This window comes from Diabrotica virgifera, chromosome 10 (genome assembly GCF_917563875.1).
Source record: "Diabrotica virgifera virgifera chromosome 10, PGI_DIABVI_V3a".
In the NCBI taxonomy this organism is placed as follows: Eukaryota; Metazoa; Arthropoda; class Insecta; order Coleoptera; family Chrysomelidae; genus Diabrotica; species Diabrotica virgifera.
In genome coordinates this window covers 92,375,942-92,401,611 of record NC_065452.1, presented here as the reverse complement: position 1 = coordinate 92,401,611, position 25,670 = coordinate 92,375,942, and the positions used below count along the sequence as shown (strand labels likewise).

General features: G+C 34.6%; 1 protein-coding gene across 1 annotated transcript in view; it reads left to right on the top strand.

The window, feature by feature from the left end:
- The first annotated feature begins 3,648 nt into the window (after positions 1-3,648).
- LOC126893352 (ATPase inhibitor mai-2, mitochondrial-like) overlaps positions 3,649-25,670 on the top strand; it is a 51,688-nt gene continuing 29,666 nt past the window's right edge. Inside the window, exons 1-2 of the mRNA XM_050663436.1 lie at positions 3,649-3,902; positions 4,034-4,175. Coding sequence (XP_050519393.1) covers positions 3,865-3,902; positions 4,034-4,175 — 180 coding nt within the window. The 5' untranslated portion in view covers positions 3,649-3,864. The remainder of the gene's footprint in view (positions 3,903-4,033; positions 4,176-25,670) is intronic.

Genomic DNA, 25,670 nt, shown 5'->3' with positions numbered 1-25,670 from the left:
GACATTCTGGTAATACTATATATTATTTATCTATGGACAAATTATCGTGATAATTACATTGCTGTCAGATCTTCCGTTTTTTGGGAATCTAATGAACTTTCTAATTTCAAATGGAACACCCTGTATATTTTTTGCGTTTTGAAGTTCTTAAGAAATGCTGATTATTTTTCGTGTTATATTCCCTATACCTAAATGCCACAATTTCGGAGTTATTGCTACATTTATTTAAAAAAAAATTTAAACAAAATTATAAAAATCCATTTATGTTCCTTCATCCACTAGAACAGGGGTCACCAATTAGTTTCCCTGAGGGTCCGTTTCGAAAACCTATGACACTTTCGGGGTCCGGATTTATGCTGTCTGTTCTGATTCGGTTTCTTTGTGGATTCTTGTTAAAAAATATCCCCTATAAACAAATCAGAAGGGTGTCGGGCAAAATTTTTGGGCAGAAATTGTTTAATATATTTTTTAACAAATTCAAAACATCACCTTTTTATTTCCGCGAAAATATGTTTTTAGCATTTTTGGGTCATCTTAAATAAAAAAGATCTGTCATTTTATTAAAACTTCAAAAGTTCAAAAACTTCAAAAGTTTTCAAGTATCGCAAATGCATATTTTCGCATTTTCAGATTTTAAATCGCTTATAACTCGAAAACTATCAACTTTTCAGAAATATGACAAGAGACCTTTATTGTTTATAATTACCCAAGAAGCCTAAAAATACATTTTTCGAGGCCAAAAAGTAATTTTGAATTTGCTTAAAAAATTGTTTCACCCGGCACCCTTCTGATTTGTTTAAAGGGGACAGTTTTGCACAGGAATACGCAAAGAAATCGAGTCAGAAACATTTTTCATACGAAAGTGGCCTCATACATGGACTAATATGGAAAGGAAAACTAATAATATCTGATTGTTTTTTGGTTACTGTATACTTTTCTGTAAGTTTTCCTGGTACAATAAATAAAATATAAATTCATTGTGTATTGTTTTGATATTCATCATCATTCTCTTTGCCTTATCCCTATGCGGGGTCGGCTTCCCTAATTGCATTTCTCCACACAATTCTATCTTGGGTCATATCAATGTTAATCCCCTTTACCAACATGTCCTGCCTTATCGTCTCCCCCCAGGTCTTCTTTGGTCTTCCTCTCCTACTCCTTCCAGGAATCTGCACTTCAGCTATTCTTCGTATTGGGTGATTAACGTCTAGACGTTGAACATGACCAAACCATCTTAACCTATGCTCTCTCATTTTGGCATCAATTGGTGCCACACCTAGACTTCCCCTAATATACTCATTTCTATAATTTTATCCTTCTTTGTCACTCCACTGATCCATCTAAGCATTCTCATTTCCGCCACATGCATTCGTTGTTCCTCTTTCTTTTTCACTGCCCAACATTCAGTTCCGTACATCATAGCCGGTCTTATGGCTGTTTTATAAAATTTTCCCTTCAGCTTCATTGGAATTTTTCTGTCACACAACACACCACTCGCTTCTTTCCACTTCATCCATCCAGCCCTAATTCTACTGCATGCATCTCCATCTATTTCTCCATTACTCTGTAATACCGATCCTAGGTACTTAAAACTATTGGTTTTCAAAATCATTTCACCATCCAAAGATACCATTTTATTTGTAGTGGCTCCATCTTTAAATGAACATTCCAAATACTCTGTTTTTGTCCTACTGAGTTTTAAACCTTTTTCCTCCAGAGCTTGTCTCCACTGTTCCAGTTTTTCTTCTAAGTCTCTTTCACTATTTCCTACTAACACTACATCATCAGCATATATTAAGCACCATATGGAATGTTACCCTGTAGTTTCGCTGTTATCTGGTCCAAAACTAATGAGAATAAATACGGACTAAGCACAGAGCTTTGGTGCAATCCTACTTTCACATGAAATTTATCAGTCTCTCCCACACCTGTCCTAACACTAGTCGTGTAGTCGTTACTCCCTCATACATATCCCTCACAATCTTTACATATTCACCAGGGACTCCTTTCTTATTGAGTGCCCACCACAGAATCTCTCGAGGAACTCTATCATATGCTTTCTCAAGATCAATACCATATGAGCGTTTGTTTCTTTACTCCTACTCCTGTATTTTTCCATCAACTGCCTTATAATGAAAATTGCATCTGTTGTTGATCTACCCTGCATCCTGCATAAAGCCAAATTGATTCTCGGATATTTCGGTCTCTTCACGTATCCGTCTATTAATTACTCTTTCCCATATTTTCATGGTGTGGCTAAGCAGTTTTATAGCCCTGTAGTTTGTACATTGTGTATTGTTTTGATTGTGTACTGTGTATTGTTTTATATTATTATCAGTATATTTTGAAAACGGCAGTATTGTAAATTGTTACTGAGAATATTTTAAAAATTAGGAATTTATATTTTGAATGCTAATGAAGTTTTTGGACATCTTCAATTTTGTAGAAAAGAAACCGAGGAATTTAAAATAAATAATCGTAGTAAAAATGCTAATTAACATGTTATCTTGTCTACATTAGTTTCGATGCAAGGTGTTTGTTGCAAACTTATTAAATCAGAGAATTATTTTAATTAAATGCACATCTGAAAAGTACTCACTCCTACTTAATATCGTAGAGGGGAAAGGAATATAAAAAAATGCACATGATAATTTTATATTACAGCTTATTTAATTTCAAAATTAATGATTAGTAATAGAGTAAGTATAACAATAAGGGGGAAAAAAACTCTTTACAAAATTAAATTATCAGAGAAAAAAATGACATTTTTTTATGTACAACCTGTCTGAAGTGAGTTTAGTGCAACCGAGTCTCATTAGGGAGTCGAGATATTCAATCAACTGTTAAGTGAGATCTCTACCGATTTTTAATTCATGTAAGTTCATTCTTGATAAAGCGGCTTCGTACACATAAATTGAGCCAAACATGGTACACAATTTCATGGCCAAACGCCAAACATTTTCAAAATTGCGAAACACTACTACTAATATAGTCCATAGTATTCCAGGTATATTCTGATTTTATTAACGGTCCGCACAAAACTAGCTCACGGTCCGGACGCGGACCGCGGTCCGTTATGATTGGTGACCCCTGATTTAGGCAACAAGGCAACCCAAACCAAAATTACACGGCACAACACAAAGTATGGGGCATGGGGCAGGATTTAGATAAAAATTAAGGGATTTTGTTTAGTTATTTTTGGTGGGCCGCCCTTCCAAACTCGGCGGCGGCCCTTTGTTAGGGTAGGGGTTAGGGTCTACTTTTTCCTCGTCCAACAGTCCAGGAAATTCACTAGCAAAAAATCTACCCTGCCCTACTCCTTTGTTGAAGTAAAATGTAGATTAATCTACATTTTACTTGTATTAGAGGATCAAACCAATACGACATTCTTCCAATCAGTTATCGGAGATTGTGATATTAGTCTTAAGTCCATACATAGCGTTTAACATACCAGTGTGCGGTACGCTACTAGCGACCTCTAGTAAATGCGAAGGCAACCTTGATAAAACCCTGCACACAGAATAGGAAACCCCTTGATGTAGTATGTTTATTTAAAAAACATAAATTGCTTATTAACTATTTATAATTAGATTGTATTGGTAAGAAAATCATGTTTGATATACCTAATCTAAAAAAACCTATCAAAGTGTTAAGAAGCTTCAATAAAAAAATCATCTGAAAAATTAAAATAAAAATTTCAAATTACCACATATTTTTATAAAGTTGGTAGTACTGACAGGTAGGAATGACAGAATATGACAATTTTGAAGGGTTCAATTTTTTATAAAACCCATTGACATTGCCGAGTTCTGAATTTGATTCATAAACATCTCGCATTAAAAAAGAAACGTAGTTAAGAAAAAAATGTTCGTTACAAGAATACTTAGACCAGCTGTTGTGCAGTAAGTATAATTTGAGTTTAAAGACATACCTAAGTACAAGAATTAAGTCCGATAATATAAATGGTGACATACACCTGTAAAAATTACGTAATTTTTTCTTTTTTTTCTTCTAATTTTGTTACGTATTTTAGGAATGTCCGCTTCATGTCACAATTAGGAGACCTAGGAAGCGGTGCCGGCAAAGGAGGCGGTGGAGGTGGTTCCATTAGGGAAGCCGGTGGTGCCTTCGGCAAACAAGAAGCCGCAAGAGAGGAGGAATACTTCTACAAAAAGGTTAGATATACTTTATGTTTTACTAATTCTATAGAGTTTGAGGGCACTTTATTATCATAATCTTGACTCTAAAACTGTTGAAAGCTCATACAACTACTTATAGACCATTTCCATTTTTGTGTCATTTTCCTTGTTAAGTTTTGGCCTACCAGGCTTAATACTCCTCATAAATATCATTTGCTTACCTAACCATTTACCTATTAATGACCACAACTTTGAAGTAGTAAAAGAGTTTAAATATCTGGGAGCAGTAATCACAGAGGACAATCACATAGAAAAAGAGGTCTCAGCAAGAATAGCTGCGGGAAATAGAGCATTATACTCCCTATCATTGTTATTAAGATCTAAGCTGCTGAAAAGACAATCTAAATTAAGACTGTACATGTCAATTATTCGCCCAGTTGTTACATATGGGAGTGAAACATGGACTATACATCAGCGAGAAATAAATAAATTGCTGATATTTGAAAGGAAAGTCCTCAGAATGATATTTGGTCCTCAAATAGATGAATTGACAGGAGAGTGGAGAAGGCGCCGCAATGCTGAATTGGTGACTCTATATGGTACGGAAAACATCGTCAGACATATAAAAGCTAATCGGATAAGATGGGCAGGTCATGTAGTAAGATCAGAGGAAGACAGAGTGCTAAAGACAGTGTTCTTCGAGAGACCAGACGGTAGAAGATCAGTGGGCCGTCCCAGAAAAAGATGGAAGGAGGATGTTGAAACCGATCTATCTAGGATTGGGGTACAACAATGGCAAATCGAAGCGCAAGATCGCAGACGATGGAGGGCCATAGTGGATGCGGCGAGGACTCACCCCGAGTTGTAAAGCCAGTCAAGAAGAAGAAGAACATTTAGCCAATGATAATATATATTGCTCTATACACATCCTGGACACACCTTATCAGTTATCAAAAATGTATTAGTAGTTCGGCTGCCCCAAGTAAAAACACTGTATATCCCATTTTTTCAAAATCGCTTTTATTGTATTTGTTGATTTAGGGTGTTGTTATCTATCATTTACCAAGGAAGAAAAAAATAAAAAATGAGTAGAACCACAATTTAACATTGCTATGAAACACATTATATCACATTCCATCTTCACTTCACCAATTTAAAACACATTATATCCATATCCCCAAGTGTGAAGAAGAAGAAAACTAGACAAACAAAAAAGAACTACGGAGAAAATGATAACACTACCGACTTAGGAGTTCAACAAAAGGCTTGGCTTTACCTTTCTAGAGTTAAACGAAGTGTCACAACAGAAACTATTTTTGATTATCTAAAAGATCAGGAAGTGTTTAAGACGTTCGCACCTAACCTATTGATACTAGACGTTCCTCAGAAACGGATATGGGTTTTTAGGTAAAAAACAAGAATATCGGATTAAAAATCGGACACTGGATTAGTATATAGATATTTAAACATTTTTTTTTGGTTTACTTAGCCTGTCAGTATACCGGTAGTCAGGATATAGATGTACGTTTTTAACTATATACTGAATACCAGTATACTGGCAGGCTAATCTAGACAAAATAAACAACAATAATCGCTGTATAATTGGGAAAAAAATTGGTCTTTTTTTCCCAATTTTATCATTTTTTTATTACAAAAGAAACATAATTATCATTCTAAACTTAGAACTATAAGAAATAAATTTATTAACTAACTACTAACGAAAGTTTTACTTTTAATATTAATAATATTAGAACTAATCTTCTGGTTAAACTATTCGTGGCTTCTAAAAATTTGCAAGCCAACGAATCGCCAGAGCAAAGAAAGCCGAGGGAGATCTATCAAGTTGTATCTCACTACTCTCCTCTAGCACGGTAAAATTCCAACAAAGATTAGTTCCCAATACCACCCAATACTCAGAATAGGAGTAAGACTAATAAAAATAATAAATAATCATTTCGTTGTGAATCTAAACAAGAGCAGTCTTATTTTAGTTAGTTCAGAGAGCGCCAAAAGTGCTCTAACTAGTTTCAACTCTTGTTAGAGTTTCTTCAGAGAGCACATATTTGATTCTCTCTGAACCACCAAAATTCTGGTCGTCAGCCTCGATCAGGTGGTTCAGAGAGAATCAATTATATTTTTCACATTGGTCCACATTTTTCATATTGGGCTGGTTTCTGAGTCTGTGTACCTTCATACACTGTCCCACAAGCCCGCTGGCTCCAGTGTAGTTTAGAGATAGTTATTTGTAAACTACATTGGTGTCAGCAGATTTGTGCAGTGGTGTATGAAGGTACACAGACACAGAAACCAGCCCAATATCACTAAGAGTGAAAAATGGAGTTAGCAGGTTAACACTCTTAGCCGACAATGCTCTGAAGAAACTCTAACAAAAGTTAAAACTATTTAGAGGACTTTTGGCGCTTTCTGAACTAACTAAAATAAGACTGTTCTTGTTTCGACTCACAACGAAATGATTATTTATTATTTTTATTAGTTTTACTCCTTAGGAACGAACTACCAGTATACTGGCAAAGATTACAATATTAGAGACTACATACATACACAGCGTCTACATCTCATTCCTTTTCTCCTGGTCTGTGTAAACATATAAAGCATTGAAATTAGTAGAGCTGGGAGCCAGTAAAGTGGTAGTCAGTATATTATGGAAAACTCGAACTACCAGTATATTGGTAGTCAGGTGCGAACGTGTTAAAGAGGCTGATATTATTATTAGAGAACTACCAACTAACGAAAACCAAAACAAATGTTTTATGTGTGGTGTCAACTTTGAATTAAAAGACGAAATCTATAAACCATCTACTTGGCCAAGATCTATCGCTTACAAGCGTTTCGATTTTCGGAAATACCAACAATATAATCGTCGCTCCGAGGATTTTTAAATAATTTCTTCGTTAGGGACTCTCAAACCCAAAGTAAATGTCAAACTTCCATAGTTCACCAAAATATCCGAAGTATTAATGCAAGTAAACCGACGAACTTATATTTCCCTATTTTACACTGCAATATACAGGGAGGACTTGCACGTAAATCTCACGATATAAATTTGATACTTCAAAGTAATAATGTGAATGTTTTATGCCTTAGTGAACACTGGTTGAAAGAAGATAAAATTAGGGTAACCAATATTGAAAACTTTAATTTAGTGTCTTATTTCGCAAGAAATGATAAAGAAATTGGAGGCGTATGTATATTTGTAAATAATAAGTTCAGTTGTGAACAGCTAAATTTCGGTCAATGGTGTATTGAAAGCAAAGTTGAAATATGTGGAGTAAAATTTAAAGTTCATGGAAGTAAAAAATATTTATTTATTGTAACTATATACAGACCTCCTTATAGTGTGAATTTTAATGCTTTTATTGCGAAGTTAGAACTGTTGTTGCAGAGTATTTATAATAATAATGATTTTTACATTATATGTGGAAATTTTAATATCAATTTTTTAGAAAACAGCAATCAGAAAAATATTTTAATAAACTTATTATTAGAATACAACATTAAATTTCACATAAATGTACCTACTAGAGTTACTAAAAATTCTTCAACATGTATTGACAATTTTTTTCCAATTTAGATGTTTAAAAGGTGAGTGTATGTGACACATTTCTATCAGATCATACTTATCAATTATGTGCTTTTGATATGAAACTTACTGGACAAAATCCTCAAACTATTTTTACCAGAAACTTATGTGATGCCAACTTAATAACTTTTCAAAATATTTTAGCTAATATTGATTGGAGTGATCTATATGTGGCTAGTAGTTTTGAAGAAAAATTTTCAATATTTTATGATACTTTCTTATATTATTATAATACTACTTTCTTAAAACGTAGAGTAACTACCAAACCAAAACAAAAAACGTGGTTTGCACCTCATATTAAGGGTTTGCATGATCAATTGTGTCAGATGAATCGATTAAGAAAACAACTCAATAATCCACAGTATTCGAAACGATACAAGAAATTTAAACAAGAATATCAAAAAATTGTTAAAAAACATAGAAGGGAACAATAGGATAATCAATTTAGAAATAGCAATAATGTAATGAAGGAAAGTTGGAAAATAATTAATAAAAATAGAGGTAAAAACTGTCAATCAAATCAAAATTTAATATCTTTTAGTAACAACGGCGACTTACAAAATATCATAAAGCTGATCAAATCAACAATTATTTTATTAATGCTGTAAAAAATAATGAACTATCAGTTGTTAACGGTACTATACAAATTGACCAATTCAATTCAAGTTTCTTTTCATCACCAACCACTGAAAAAGAAGTTATATCTATTGTGTTAAAAACTGCTTCTAAAACAGCTGCAGGGGTTGACGAAATTGATGGAAAAGCTTTGAAACAAATTGCCGCTTATTTAGCTCTACCACTATCTTATCTCATAAATGAATCATTTACATGCGGAATATTTCCAGATATAAAGGAATCCCTATTTTTAAAAATAAAGGATCTGCAACGGATATTGCAAACTATAGGCTGATTTGTGTGTCAAGTCAGTTCTCTAAAATATTTGAAGCAGCCTATGCAAATAAATTAACAGATTATTTAGAACATTTTAAAATTCTTCCTGTTATTCAAAACGGGTTTAGAAAAAAGAAATCTACAAATACTGCTATTTCTGACTGTCTTCAATTTATTTATAAAGCATTAAATGATAAATTAAATGTATTGGGTCTTTTTTATGACCTTAGTCGTGCATTTGATACGGTTGATCGTGAACTCTTATTACAAAAATTGCTGGGTATGGGTATTGGAGTACGTGGTATACCGTACAATTGGGCCCTATCTTATCTAAGTAATAGAACTCAAGTAGTCATAGTCATACTTTATTGATCCTTTAAGACATTCAAAATAAATGTATAGGATACGTCAATGCGGAATTCAGTATAAAAAAAAAACATCAATGTGTATAATACAATATTCACAGTGTAACAAAATTGACAAAACATAAAATATATAAAATAACATTCTTACAAGTAAAATATGAAGCTACTGCAGTTTGTCCTCCAGATATTCATTTATAGAATAATATGCTTTTTTTATGAGTAAATCTTTAACATTTTTTTTTAAATTTAGTGGAGAGTGGTATTTCTTTCACAGCTGTTGGCAAATGGTTGTATAAGGTCAGACCCATATATCTGAAGCTATTTTGAAATTTGGATATTCTGTGTTTAGGAACTCGTAAAGATTCAGCACTTCTTGTATTGTAATAGTGATTGTCTGCATTTACTGGAAATGTATTTATTTCCTCTTTTACATAGAGTAAACATTTATAGATATATAGGCAGTAGAAAGTTAAAATTTGATGTTTAATAAAAATTGGTTTACAAGATTGTTGATAATCCAAATTAAAAATTTTACGGATAATTTTTTTTGGGTAATGAACACTTTGGCACTATCTACTGAGTTCCCCCATAAAATTACATTATAGCACATGTGGCTGTAAGCAAGGCTATAATAAACGTTTATTAATGCCAATATGGGTAGTGTGTTTTTAATTCTAGATATAGCATAAAAAGCTTTATTCAATTTCATGTTCACTGAATTCACTTGCTCTGACCATTTCAGATTACAATCAATGAACACACCCAAAAACTTTGTAGAGTGAGTGGAAGATAACATATTGTTTCTATCATGGATGGTTAAGTTATAGTCATTGGTAGATGAGTTGTATGAATGAAAATAAATAATTTCTGTCTTGTCAATGTTTAATATTAGTCTGTTGGTATTACACCAGCATCTAAAGCAGTCAACAACAGTCTTCATTGCCATTTTTAATTCCTCGAGTGTATGTTCAGAGACTATTAACAAGGTATCGTCAGCAAACATTGATATTATAAGTGCCCTTATGTGATCTGGTAGATCGTTAATAAAAATTAGGAATAATAATGGTCCCAGCACGGATCCCTGTGGTACTCCTTTGTTTGTCGTGTATGGTTCTGAGCTTGATTCTTTAATTTTCACAACACTCTTCCTGTCACTTAAGAAATTTATTACCCATTCTAGAAATATCCCTCTAAAACCAGTGTTATATAATTTATTGCGAATAAATGTTATGTCTAAGCAGTCAAAAGCTCGTGATAGATCAAAAAATAGTCCTGCCACATGGTTTCTACTATCTAAATCATCATAAATACGCTCAAACAAGTTGCATGCGGCCGTGAGTGTCGACTTTTTTGGTCTAAATCCGTGTTGGTTTGGAGTTAATAAATTGAATTCTTCTATAAAATTTAACATTCTGTTGTATACAACCTTCTCTATTACTTTGGAAATTATGCTAGGGACAGATACTGGTCTATAATTTGAAATATCATGAGGGTCATTCTTTTTGAAGATTGGAATAACTTTTGCCATTTTAAATATGGATGGAAATTGGCTGGTTGTTATTGAGAGATTAACTAAATGGGTTAAAGGATTCGATATATGCTCACTAATCAGTTTTATTATTTTTACAGATATGTTATCAATACCAGTACTAGGCTTATTTTTTAATTGATCGATTGTATTTTTTATTTCAATTGGAGTTACGGGTAAAAAGAAAAATGTTTGGTTACACATTTTTGAGGTAGTACAAGAAGAAGGCAACGATGTGCCAAAATGAGTTTGAAGATTGTATTCTGTAATTGTAGCAAAATATGAGGAACGAATTAGCAATATCACAAGACTTGGTAATAATTTTATTATCATAATGTAGAATAATATCAGACCTGTTCTTTTGCCTACCAGTTTCCCTGTTTACTAAATTCCAAATTGTTTTTGGTATATTGTAAGATTGATTAATTAAGTCACTATGAAAGTTTTTTTAGTATTTATTAATAGATAATTATATTCTTTTTTTGCCTGTTTATAGGTATCTTGAGACTCGAGACTCCCTATATTTTTTGCTATCCAGTGTAGATTTTTTAGCTTTTCACTAGCATGTCTTACCTCATTTGTTACCCATGTAGCCTTATTCATTTTGAGTGTTTTATACCGTGTTTTTATTGGACAATATAAATTTAGATTGTAATCTAAAATGCCAACAAATGAATTTGTGGCATATTCAGCATTCAATTGGGAATAAACTTCATCAAAAGCTGTAGAAGAAATCCCTGCTTTAAACATCATCATATTTTCATCTGACATATCCCTGTAACTGATGGGTTTTTTATCTTTTTTCGATACTTTATTGGCTTGCAAATTTACACTAAGTGAAAATGCTTTATGGTCACTGAAGTGCCCCTCGAAAACATTTGACTTATAAAGATGTGGTTCGATATTTGTCAATATGTAGTCCAATTTAGAAGATGATGTTTTACCCACTTTATCTACGAAAACTCTTGTAGGAACCTCAGACGTGACTCTCAGATTATAACTTACTAAAAACTCGTTAAAAGATTGCTTATTATTAGACATGACAAGATAATCGATGTTTAGATCCCCCAAATATAAATATCATGATGTGACTTACTGCATAGCTCCAATATATTATGTAATTTATACAGAAAACTCTGAACTTCTCCTGATGGCGAACGATAAACACTAATAACACAAATTTTCCTATTGGCTATAAACAGAGAAATTGCACAGCACTCACACACCATTTCTTCACTAAAGTTGGAGACATCTAATGTTTTGAATTTAGTAATATCAGCTTTGATGTAGATGATGGATCCTCCATGGATATGGAATTTTCGACAGAAATAAGAGGCGATGTTGTATCCATTCAGGGTCATAAATTGGATGTTTTCTTCAGTGCACCAATGTTCTGATAGACAAATTATATCAGGTGTTTCTTGCAATGTTAAGACTTCAAGTTTGAGTAACTTATTTGTCAAAGATTGAGCATTTAGTTGCAATATTTTTAAACAACTGTCTGGTGATGATAAAAGTAACCCTATATAAGGTGCAATTTTTAGTTTTTTTGATTATTTATATTATTTTTGTTGACAATTGTGGGTCTATTGTTAATGTATTTAGTAGTTTTGCTATGGTCACCTGAATCGATCAGATTCTGTAGTTCATTTTGTACTTTTTTATAATACTCACGTTGTTGGTTGGTTTGATCTGCAAAGATCTTGATACCTGCTTCCTTAATCAGTTGTTTATTTTTCAGCACAGACATAACCTTTTCTTTAGATGGTAGTATAACTTTAATCGGTCTAGTTTTCATTGGTGTAAACTTACCAAGTCTAAAAACTTTAATGCTTTCTGTCTATATCAAAATTTTCCAATATCTTGTTTACCGTCAAGTCTTCAGCATTTCTGTCCTGTTGGGTCTTCATTTTGGACTCATTTACATTAAAAACTACAATATTAGAAGCTCTCCTCTATCCATAATTTCACTGATTAAATCTTCCTTAACACTCAATGACATTTCACCACTTCTCTTGTAACCTTCAACACATTTTTTTACTTCTTGCAACTCGTTTTGTAAATCACCAATTTTTTGTAGTAATGTAGGAATTAATTTAACTCCGGCTTCACACTCTTCACAGTAATACTTCAATAATCTGGTTCCCTTAAGATCAATAACTTTTAATTCACTAGCAGTAAGATTCGAACAATCCCTGTGTGTAGCCCTCTGGCAGCTATCACATGTTATATATGGTCTATTATTTATAATTTTACAAACACACTCCATAATTATAGTCAAATTAAAAATTAAAGAATTAGGAAAGTAACTGGTAATTATTCCAAAACAAACAGTGCTTATCATTAATTAATTTTTAATGGTAATTGCTTTTGAGCAAAAAAAAAACGAAAAAGAGAACTGCAAAACTGCACTAATTTTCACAGATTTTTTAGATCAGAACACTTCAATTTCAAAAACACAACTTTAGGAAGAAACTGCAGACCTTTCTCAACATGTAGGTATGACTTTCAACAATTAAATTGAAGGTTTTACCACTAAATTTTGATAAAAACAATCACAAGACAATATACACGTTAAGTCACAGTGGATAATGTAACGTCGATGCCACTTCAATGTACGATGGGTGTACCTCAAGGCTCAATACTGGGGCCTTTATTTTTCATTATATTTGTAAGTGACCTAAACACGTTTTGTTCAATGCCAGATAAAATTGTTCAGTATGCTGATGATACCAATATTCTCATGTCTCACAGTGAACCCATACAACTGGTGGAAAATACCAATTTTGCGTCTGCTGAATTTAGCACATATTGTAAAAATAATGGACTCAAGCTCAACGTAACAAAAACACGTTTTATGCGTTTCTTACCAAAAAACCTATATATTATATAATATGTTTTTTTATATGTGTATCCTTATATTTTGACCTGCTGAATTCGAATTTCAAACTTGCATTTGCGTCGGAAGTGACGATAATTTATTATAAACAATTTAATTGTTTAAGTTATTATAATTCGTAAACTAAAAAATATAGATCATATTTACAAAATGCATTTTGTTCTTTTAAAAAACCCTACAAAATGATGTCTGGTAAACCTTGACCAATAATTAGACCACAGATGCTGCAAAATGAGTGTCAAAACATTGCAAAATTACAGAATTTAGTCGATTTTTCACTTGTAACTCTGCTGAATTTTGAGTAAGACAACTTTATAATAGCCCAAATAAATAAAAAACTACAAGCTGTAAAATTAAACCTTAATCTAATATAATATGTATATTATAAATTATTATATGTATATAACAAAGTTATAAAAATAAACGGAAATTTTTTATTAAAAAAGGCATAATATAATTTGTTTATATAGAGAATTTAATATACAGTAGAGCGTCGATAATCAGAACTAATTGGTACAGGGGTAGTTCGGATTATCAAATTGTTCGGATTATCGAACATATGTTCAAAATATACATACAAAGCTCATAAACATAGTACATATTATTAGGTACATACGTTTTAGTTACAAGGCATAAAACACCTGCATAATAAACAAATATATTGTATGTATTTCTGCATGAACAAAACAAAAATCCGCGGTCATATTTTGTCCATATTGTCATATTAAATCCAAAAATTCGGTCCGTGATCATATTTTTTTAATTTTATAATTTTTTTTGCGTTCGGATTAGCGAACGTTCGGATTACCAGGGTTCGGATTATCGACGCTCTACTGTAATTTGTACAGTAATACCCCGCACTTACGCGATAGATGGGACCGAGCGATAACCACGTAAGTCAAATTCGCGTAAGTCGGGGTGTAATTTCGCATGTATGTATATAAATTATTTTTAATTGGGACCGGAAGCTAAGAAAAATAGCATATAGAAATATAAAATTGTCAATTTAATTTATTTTGATGTAGAAGGCTACATAAAATCTGACAAAGAGACAACTCAAAAGATTTGTTTTCTCCCGCAAAATTTCTTCATAGCAGGCTAATAATTTTTTTATCCCTTGTTTGGTAGAAGAAATGCGATTTTTGTTATAGTTTATATTTTCTAAAATTTGTAAGCCCTTTTCAATTAAACTGAGACCTTCAGTCAAGTTTCCAACCGTTATTTGATCTTCAGTTTAAACTGGATCCAAACAATCAAGCTCTTCAATGTCTTGTTCTTCTTCGTGCATTTCTATGAGGTCATCAATAGTTAGCTCCCGATTGTGGGAATTCAACGTCATCACTATCAACAACTTCTTTAATCGCATTACTAATTTCATCAAAAAAAAAAACAAACACCCACTCGCAGACAAAACTGTGGATAAGAAGTACCTAATATATACAAAATAAATTCTAGTGATGTACTGATTTCGTGCGAAAAGTCCAAATATCTACATTGGATGAGCAATAATATGTGGGCGGTAATTCTATTTCATCGATCATCGAGCGATTGTGTGGCGCTCAAATTACTAATTATTGACAAGATTTGAAAATCACGTAACTCTGGGTTCGCGTAAGTCGGGGTAGCGTAAGTCGAGGTATTACTGTATATGTATACAGAAATAATAGAGAAACTTATTTCTTTGATCTCTGAAAACGGTGTCAAAGGTCGTTTTGGTGTACTTGGTCAGTCTCTGAGACACTAGTGGACAAGCTTTTTCATAACCCTGGATGGCAGCAATTACATGACTCAGACATTGACCATTAAATTGTTGCAATTTGTTATATATTTGTTAAAGGAACTTGAATAAAGTATCAGTTGTAGTACTCATTGTCTTTAAAAAGTGGGATATTTAATGCTATATTTTCAGGTTTCCCAAATAGAAACACTGTATGTGTTCCAAACCTAGTCAGGAAATAAAATGTAGACATAAAAATATTTACTAAAAAATAAGAGTATTTTTTGCTAAATTAATGTGTGTTCACTTTTATTTCAAACAAAACAGACATTTGAAAAGTTAAGTCCTTTACGTTTTCTACTCTGGTGCACATTTTTCGAATTGGCGCTTACAGTGTTTCTACTTGGGACAGCCGATATGCTTAGTCTCTGTATCTATCTTGATCCATCCAGAAACGAGTTGATCTTTCCCCATATAAAATGTTTGGTAGTCTTTATTAAGATGTATTTAGCAAGGGTCCCTCTATAATTATTACAAGTGAGTGCCTATTTATGCTAGTAACCCATTTTTTTAAGAGGTGAAAAGTTTATTTAACACCTTGGCTGTATTACGAGATAAATAGAACTCGTATTACACTATTGGTTGGCTGCCTAGATTGTGCGGTAATGCACTGTGGCAAAGGTTCACTATGGGACATATATGCCTCGCACTCAATGTAAATTAATAAATATCTGTAAACGTAGCCAAGGTGTTAACCCTTAAGTTTTTTTCTAACAAATAATTCACTAATTTGTTTTTTATACTGAATTTTGTAATGACGTATCCTATACATTTTTAATGTCTTAAAGGATCGATAAAACATGAGTATGACTAATAATCTCCCAAATCCCCATGATTTAACCAATTCTCCCTAGATGAGCTTACGGATATACACTCCTGGCCAAAAAAATCCGGACACCTTAAAAATGGGTCATTTTTGATGTCTCGAATCTCCTAAACCTGTTGTCCGATTTTAGTGCTTTTTTCAGTATGTTTTTCAGCCTTATTCATTAAGAATCACGATGTAGTAATACTGCTGATGAACAGGTAAATGTCATTGTATACCGGGTGTAACAACAATACTGTGTTTTTTTCTTAAAGTTCAGAACACCCTGTGGAATATTCTAACATTTAAAAAATATTGAAATTAAAACTCAATGGTAGCCTTAGGCTTTTTTAACATTCTGCTTTTTGACTCATTCACTTATGTTGGATAATGAAAAAGTTAAGTACTTTGACAACTAGCCAAGTTCTTCATCAATACGGGGTGATTCTAAATAAGTGCGACAAACTTTAAGGATTAATTCTGCATGAAAAAATAATTAGAGTTTGCTTTATAAACATATGTCCGCAAATGCTTCGTTTCCGATATACAGGATGTTGAATTTTTTTTTACAAACTGACAATTTATTTATTGCGCTAAAACCGGTTGAAATATGCAAATGGAATTTGGTAGGTTTTAAGAGGTAGTTATTTCACATTTTTTGACGTACAACTAAAAATTTTATATTCACCATTGGCGTGTATACAGGTAATATGACCGGGTAATATGACCCGTATGGACGCCAAAGGTGAATATTAAATACATAATTGTATGACAAAAAATGCGCAATAACTACCTCTTAAAACCCACCAAATGTCATTTGCATATCTCAACCGGTTTTAAAGAAATAAATAAATTGTCAGTGGGTAAGAAAAAATTCAACATCCTCTATCTCGGAAACGAAGCATTTGCAGGCATATGTTTATAAATTAAACGGTCATTATTTTTTCATGCAGAATTACCCCTTAAAGTTTGTCGCACTTATTTAGAAACACCCTGTATTGATGAAGAACTTGGCTAGTTGTCAAAGTACTTAACTATTTCATTATCCAACATAAGTGAATGAGTCAAAAAGCAGAATGTTAAGAAAGGCTAAGGCTACAATTGAGTTTTAATTTCAATATTTTTTAAATGCTAGAATATTCCACAGGGTGTTAGGAACTTTCAGGAAAAAACACAGTATTATGGTTACACCCGGTATACAATGACATTTACCTGTTCAGCAACACTATTACTACATCGATATTCTTAGAGAATAAGGCTATAACATATTAAAAAAATCACTAAAACCGGACAACAGGTTTAGGATATTCGAGACATCAAAAATAACCCATTTTTAAGGTGTCCCGATTTTTTTGGCCAGGAGTGTATTTTATTCATTTGAATCGAGAAAATTTTCGTTTTGGAAATAAGGACATGTATAGACCAACTGGGTGCCTGGGTCCTTGCCTAAGAAAATCTTGGATTTCATATAAAATTTGAATATTTTTCTGCAAAAATCAAGTAAATAATTATAAGTAAACAAGTATTCATTTTAATGATTTATTTATTAATTTAAAATGATTGACGATATTCTAAACATTTTGTTATTTTTGCGGTATGCTCATCTCAGGCTTGCTTGTGGCATTTATCACAGCACTTTTTTCATTTGAGGAGTTGATTGTATTGCAATCCTCTTTGTAATAAGTTTCAATCGTGACATTTGTTGAATAGTGTCACATGATCTGCTGATATGAAGCTTGCACTTAATTCAATAGCATAGCCGATTCTTCATCAAGCTCGTGCAAGTTTTGTTTCTTTTTTTTTGGTAGATAATAATACAGTAGACTCACAACTATCCGAGGTAATTGGGACCGTGACCACCTCGGATACACAAAAAACTCTGTTAACACCGAGATTGGTTGTACTGATAGAAAAACACGTAAATAACGATAACTGTGTAACAATCCATCCCTCACTACCACAAAAGTTTTCTCCTCCATCCATGAACTACTTGTGGAATTCAATAGCTTTTGTTTGGAGTATTTGAACACTTATCAGGCTTAGTGTTGGAAAATTCTCGAGAATCGGAGAATATTCTCGATATGGAGAATTTTATGACGTGCTTAGGGATATTGTTAAAGATGAAATAGGGTATTAAAAATCATGAAATTAAATATAAGATTATGAGACGAAACAACAGTGTTCTTTATACAGTACGTAAATTGTACAGCTGGACACTGGACATAGGGAATATACATTGAGACAGTTATGGCAACTGCTCTCTGTCGATGACAATATGGTTGTTATCATTAGGGATATTGTTAAAGATAAAATAGGGTATTAAAAATCATGAAATTAAATATAAGATTATGAGACGAAACAACAGTGTTCTTTATACAGTACGTAAATTGTACAGCTGGACACTGGACACAGGGAATATACATTGAGACAGTTATGGCAACTGCTCTCTCTCGATGACAATATGGTTGTTATCATTAAGAGGCATTAACCTCAAAATTGACAATTCATTTCGGCTGACATAAATAAACGTCAAAACATGACAATGTTTTAACTATATATTTTTGGCCTGAGGGAATGGCAAAACTGTGTCCGTTTAATTTTAAAATTAGTTTTAAAATAAAAAATATTTTAAAAATTAAAATAAAATTATTAAGTTATTAATCATAATCTTTGTTTTTGATTTATTTATGCCTTGCTTCCAAACTCACTCATTCTATTCGTTCTAACAGCTCTATTGCACCAAAACTCGTACTCGAATAGAAGCTTCAAATAACACAGGTTAGCGCAGTTGCCACAATTATCTCATTGTATATTCCCTATGTCCAGCCGGACGATTTACGTACTGTATATAAAAAAATACAAAAACAACAGAAAACACAAAATTTATTTCATAAAAAAAATTAAATTTTCTTATCTGCAAATAATGGATGTGGTGATCTAATCTGAAAAAGATGAGGTCTCAGATTCAGAATCTATTTCTATCATTAGCTCATCCTGGTCATCTACATTCAGCATTTTAATGTACTGATGAGAATCTGTGGGATTTTGTTTTTCACGATTCTCCAGCTCAGTCATGGATTGAATGAATGAATGTAGAAAATGGGGCGGCCAATAGAGCCTGATACACTGCGACCTTAGTAGATCTATTGTGTTTCCCCTTTCTTTTAAAGCACTTCATCTAATCTATATAAAAATAAACAGTTACTTGTACCACTAGAACACACATACGATACCAGAAGTAGATCTCAGTCCTTTATTAAAACAAACTTAACGAAGAAAGTAGTTGGAGAAAGAAACTTTGAATACCTTCAAATAAAAATATATAATTTGCTTCCTCAAACATACAAAACCTACTTAATTACTATAAATTCCTTTAAATTAATAAAGTGCATATTTCAGACGTATTTAAAAATAAATAATAGAAAAATGTTTAACCATCTTTTTGAATAAATAAATAATATAAACCTGTAAACCTATAATTAAACACAAAAAAAAAATAAATAAAAAATAAACGCTCAAAAATTGATGAACTTCACTTCATACCATGTTCTTTTTGTTTATATTAATTTGTATTGTTCTTGCATGTAAAAATTTTACTTCTTAAAAATAATTATTATTATATCCAACACAATAAAATAATTGTTATGTTGTATATCTAACACAACTATACTAAAATGGCCCATGCACAACTTAATTGTTTTAATGGGTTCTATGGTTTGTTTGCGTTGAATACATAACAACATATCTAAAACACATAGATATTATATTGCATCATAATAATTATATATTTTTTATATGTATATTTTTCAAGTGAATAAACGTTATTATTATTATTATTATCTAGCTTAGTCCTCTTAATGAGACTTAACAGCCTTGATAGTGGCCTTTTCATGTAGCCTGGTGCTTCCGGTTTTTCCCTCACCGAGTTCTAGAAACCGCACTCGTGCGAGACCTTCGCAATGACACAGAACGTGTAGAGCGGTTTCCTCTTTTTCCAGACAGAACCGACAGGTGTCCTCTTCTGTCAGGCCTATGAGACTCAAGTGTCTATTGAGTCTACAGTGTCCAGTCAGCAGACCCACTATCATTCTGACAGTGCTTCGACTGCGCGAAAGTAAGTCTGTTGTAAATTTAGCCGAATGTCCTTTGATGAACTGTTTGGCCTGCCTCTGTCCTGGGGAGTTGTTCCACCATTCAAGAGACTTATGTTGTGCCCATTTTTGTATAGCTGCTCTTTTTATCGTATTTGCGATTCCAAAGACGGGTTCCGGACCAACCAGTGGCGTAGATGCGCCTTCTCGGGCCAATTCATCGGCCTTCTCGTTGCCACGATGACCCTTATGTCCCGGCACCCAGGCAAGTGTCAATCTGTTTCGACTTCCCACCTGAGAGAGGACATTCAAACAGTTCCATACCAGCCATGAATCGACCTGTACCGAACTGAGAGCCTTCAGAGCCGATTGACTATCCGAATAGATAACGATGGAGTCGTTATCTAGATTTCGACTGATTAGTTCCATAGCGCACCTTTGTATAGCAGCTACTTCGGCTTGAAATACGGTCGCATATGTCCCTAGACATACCCGGACTTCCGTCCTTGGTTTTAAGCCATATATTCCAGCCCCTGTACCTATATCGGTTTTGGAGCCGTCCGTATACCATATTGAGTTTGCCGTTATCGGCGGACCAGCTTCCCAGTCCTCTCTTTTTGGTATTGTGACTTGAAAATTTTTGTTAAACCATTCGGTCTACAGGCATTCCTAGAACGGGGTCTGCCTTTATGTCCTGGTATAGCCTTAAGTTATCAGTTCCCTGCATCATACTTATTGGAGCTTGGCCCTGGATCAACCGATGTACTGTTGATCTGGCTTCACTCTGTATGTATATATGTAGAGGTGGTAGGTTTAGTAGAACTTCTAGCGCGTCCGTTGGGGCTGTTCTCATGGCTCCTGTAACACTCAAGCATGCAAGTCTTCGTGTGCTACTGAGCAATCGAATCGCCCCGGACTGTTGCGTTTTGTTCCACCACGCCACTGAACCGTAAGTTATCATGGGCCTTATAACCCTTGTGTATAACCAGAGGTTCATTTTAGGATTTAACCCCCAATTCTTACCACACATTCGTCTACATCTGTTCAGGGCCATAATGGCCTTCTGTGTGACTTTTTGAATGTGTGAATTCCATGTCAGCCTCTGGTCGAATATTACACCTAAGTACTTGGCCTGACTTGTGAATGGGATTTCTACTCCCTTGAGCGCTAGTGGTTGTAAGCCTCTTAAGTAAGTAAGACTCTGCAGTGCTCTTTTCCTGGTGAAGGGAACAACGGATGTTTTTTGAGGGTCAACCTTCAGGCCTTCTTCCTCACACCAGCTGTCCACCATCCTCAGAGCGACTTTAAGTCTCTCTGAAATTACTTTGGTAAAGCGTCCTCGAACTACAATTACCAAGTCGTCCGAATATCCCAGACAGTAAAAACCCTCCCTGGACAGCGTGTTAAGTAGGTCGTCCATAAGCGTAGCCCACAGTAATTGGGATAGAACTCCTCCTTGTGGGCAGCCGCTTACTGCTTTCGCTTCAATGGTGGCTTCACCTAATGAGGACGCCATGATCCTGTTTGCTAACGTCGCCTTTGTCCACTCGCATATGAAGGCAGGAACTCCTCTCCTTTTAAGCGCTTCCGTTACAGACTCGGAGACGTTATTAAACGCTCCCTCCACGTCCAGAAACGTCGCCACCGCTATATCTTTGTCATCTAGCGACTTTGAGAGCAGTCTGTTAAGATCATCCAGTGCCAAGTCAGTTGACTTTCCTGGCTGGTATGCATATTGACGATCGCTAAGTGGTTTTTCCATCAGCACATCGTCCCTAATATACCTGTCTTATCAATCTTTCCAGCGTTTTTGCTAGGAAATAGGATAGACTTATTGGTCTGTATGACTTGGGGGTCTGGTCCATTACCATACTAACCTTGGGGATATATGTGACTTTCACCCTTCGCCATGCAGTTGGAATATATCTCCATGCCAAACTAGCTTTAAAGATCTTTGTTAGATGCGGGATAATCACATCCTGTCCCTTCTGTAGGAAGGCTGGATAGATCCCGTCCATTCCAGGTGATTTATATGGCTGGAATTTATTGATCGCCCACCTGACTTTTTCCGGTCTCGTGATGTCGGTAGCTAATTTCCAGTCCGCCTTAGTAGGCCTTCTGGGATAAGCTACCTCTACCGGAGGATTATTGTTAATAGATGAGCCGGGGAAATGTGCCTTGGTGAGCATTATTAAGCTTTCCTCCAGGGTTTGCACATATGTTTCGTCTTTTTTCTTCAAGAGGCGTACCTGATTCACAATACCATCCTTAGCCAGCACCTTATGGATTCTGGAGCATGCGGGAGCCTGTTCGACTTCCTCGCAGAACTTTCGCCACGAGTCTCTTTTGGCTTTTCGGATCTCCTTATTATATTGCGTCAGTTTTTCTCTATAAATGGACCACTCCTGGTTGAATTTGGCTTTATTGAATAGCCTTCTTACATCTGCCCTAAGCTTTTGTAAGTGTTCATTCCACCAGGGTGTGTTTTTCTTTCCTTTCTTTTCTCTCTCTGGACAATTCTCCTGGTAAGAAGCCTGAACAGCTCCGCTCACCGTTTCAACTGCCAGTTCGAGATCTTCCCTATCTCTTATGGTGCCGATTCCTCCCTCGAGAGACTTCTCGAGTGAGCCTCTATAGCCTTCCCAATCCGTCTCTCTCGGGTTCCTGAATCTTGCCACCATTCGAATCGAAGTAGTCAAATCGAATCGAATGTGCCTATGGTCGGAACATGAAGGTTCCTTTGACACATGCCAATTATTTATAGTATCGTACGTTTTTTCACTGCAAAGTGTTACATCTAAGACTTCTATGCGCGTGGCCGTAGCGAAGGTAGGTTTATTTCCTATATTGGCTATTTCTAAACCCATGCTTAAGATGAACTGTAGTAAAGACTCACCTCGACTATTGATGTTCGTACTCCCCCATGCCAGATGGTGGGTATTGGCATCACATCCCAGTATTAGATGAAGGTTCTCCCTTCGACTGTAGGTTATAACGTCCTCTACTATGCCTGGGCGGAAGACCTTCTCTCCAGCGAAGTAGGCAGAACAGACCAACCATCTTTTACTACCTTCCTCGGTGGAAGCGGTTAGAATACCTGCGGTTTACTTCGCGGCCTGTTTAGCAGCCTGATTTGCGGCCCTCCTTCTGGCGTTCTCTCCAAAGCCTCCAAGATGGATGTTTGCACTGCCTTAAGCTTTGTGGGTTCCATTTTGACTTCGGGGAAGCCATCACATACTACCGCCACCTTTGCCGAGCAAAGGGCTTGTGTAAAAGTCATGTCTGACTTTCTCGGCCTCTTTTTGACTTCCGCTGGCGGCGTACTGTGGTCCGACCTTTGTCGTTTCTTTGTAGGCTTTTGCGTAGCCATTTCCAGCTTTTGCTCCGCCTTCTCTTTAGACTTAGGGGGACTGTCCTCCTGTCGTCCAAGGACCTTGGTGAAATTGGCCTTGATCACCGAGCGTTTGGCTTCAATGTAATCCTGGCCTTTTTCCACCAGATCCTTTACCTTCTTCTTGGAGGCCCCAGCCAGCCTGGCCTGAATGACCTCCTCGTCTGTCATCAGATCCACCTCCTCTAAGGAGGTGACTCTGACTGCCTTCCTTGTGGTCGGCTTCGCTATCTGCGTAGTAGTGCCTTCAGGGCTTTCTACTACGGGTTGTTCGGGAATATTGGTTTCCAAATTTTTGTCCATATTGTTCCCACGAGTAGCTAGGGAATTGCAGTTCACTCCACCAGAGCCCCGCATGCCGGAGTAAGGCTAATTACTGTGAGGTGTCGCCTGGTTCCTCGCAGGAATCGCTCTCGACCAACTACGCATGGCCATTCATCCTTCGCCGCGATGTCTTCCAGCTTAGATTGCGGATTTTTTTAAAGCTGATTTTCTCCATCTGGACTGTTCTGTCTGGGTTACCATTCCATAGCCAAAGGTCCCCGTTTTGTGGCGCCGGGAATTCGCCATTCATCCCCCCTGAGGGTAAGGGGTAAGACCCCATTTTAACAGTCCCCGTTTCAGCGGTTCTCGGTTCCACCGACCCTTTTCAGCAGTCCCCGGTTCAGCGGTACCCATTTCAGCAGTCCCCGTTTCGGCGGTTCTCGATTCCACCGACCCGTTTCAGCGGCGTTTGGTTCTGCAGCATGCCGTTTGAGAGGCATCGTTCAGGAAAATGAGTAAAAACAGGACCCTCTTGGGGACAGTACTTTTAACAATAAAAAATGAATTTTATAAAATAAACAATAAATTGTCCCAAAATCACCCTATATATAGCTTTGCAATTGCATAAAATGTAGGGTAATATGGTAAATAATTTGCAAAAAATTTGATGTTTTATTTACGTATTTTCAAAATAATACTACATTATGCAACGAGCATTTTTAATGATGGTCATTTATGATGCCAGTACGACAAATCCGACAAGCCTGGAAGAAGAAGAGAAAAAAATGTTTCAATCGCGCTGCAGTCATTCTTGACAAAGTTGAGTTAGATGATTTATTTAAAGAAATAAATACACTTTGTAAAAGATGAACTATAACTTGCAAAGAAGCAATTTGTAAGTTGTAGACGTTGACTAGAATAATCAAATTAAAATTCATGAACATTCTTTTATTTTTAATTTTTGTACTTAATTATATAAATCTACTCAAATAAATTACTATTAAAACGAATACAGAAATTTAATTCTAATTATTGAACTTACACATACATCATTAAATAATGCAAAAATATAATTTATACTTATTAGATGCTTACCTAGACAAATATTAATAGATTCATCGAATAAAATTATAATAAAACAAATATTACTTTATTAAGGCAGTATCAAATTAAAAAAAATTATGTATTGCATTAATTTATAATTATTATAGAATTTATCTAACCAATATACTTTATTTAATAAAATTTACAGAATCCTTACAAAATAATAATAATTGTAAAATTCAATAACTTTTATAATAAATTTAATCAATTTACTTTTCAGGGATTTTCCATTATTTTAAAGGGTCCTTACTTTTTAAACGCTTTTATTTAGTTCAATAGATTGCGTCAAATCTTTGGATGTTAATTTGACTACCTTTTCTTCCATGCAAATGAATGAAAATTTGCAGACATATGCATTCGCGGTGACAATACACGAATAGACAACAAAAAATTTTTGTTTATGTTTATTAATTGTTTAAATAAAAAAAAAACGATTTTAATGGAAAAAGGCCTAAATTCTCTTGTTTTTTACAATGTAGAAACTTGAAACTTTTACGGATGGTAGCTAATGATATAACCTATACATAATTTCACTTTTTACGTTAATTGTTTACGTTATGCGTCATAAATAAACAATAAAGTTTTAAATTTTTCAACACTCATATATTTGTTTTTACAGTACGATGCAAGTGAAAGGAATCAATTCGTTATTTCGTAAAAAGGCGACTTGAACCCTGGAATGCTACCTGGGGTACACTTGTACCCCAACCTTGTTTGTAAGTTACACCAATTTGCAGTAGTGGGTGTAGAAAATATGAAAATAAACTTGTGAATAATAATATAATAAAATATTTTTGTATACAAAATAAATTCTT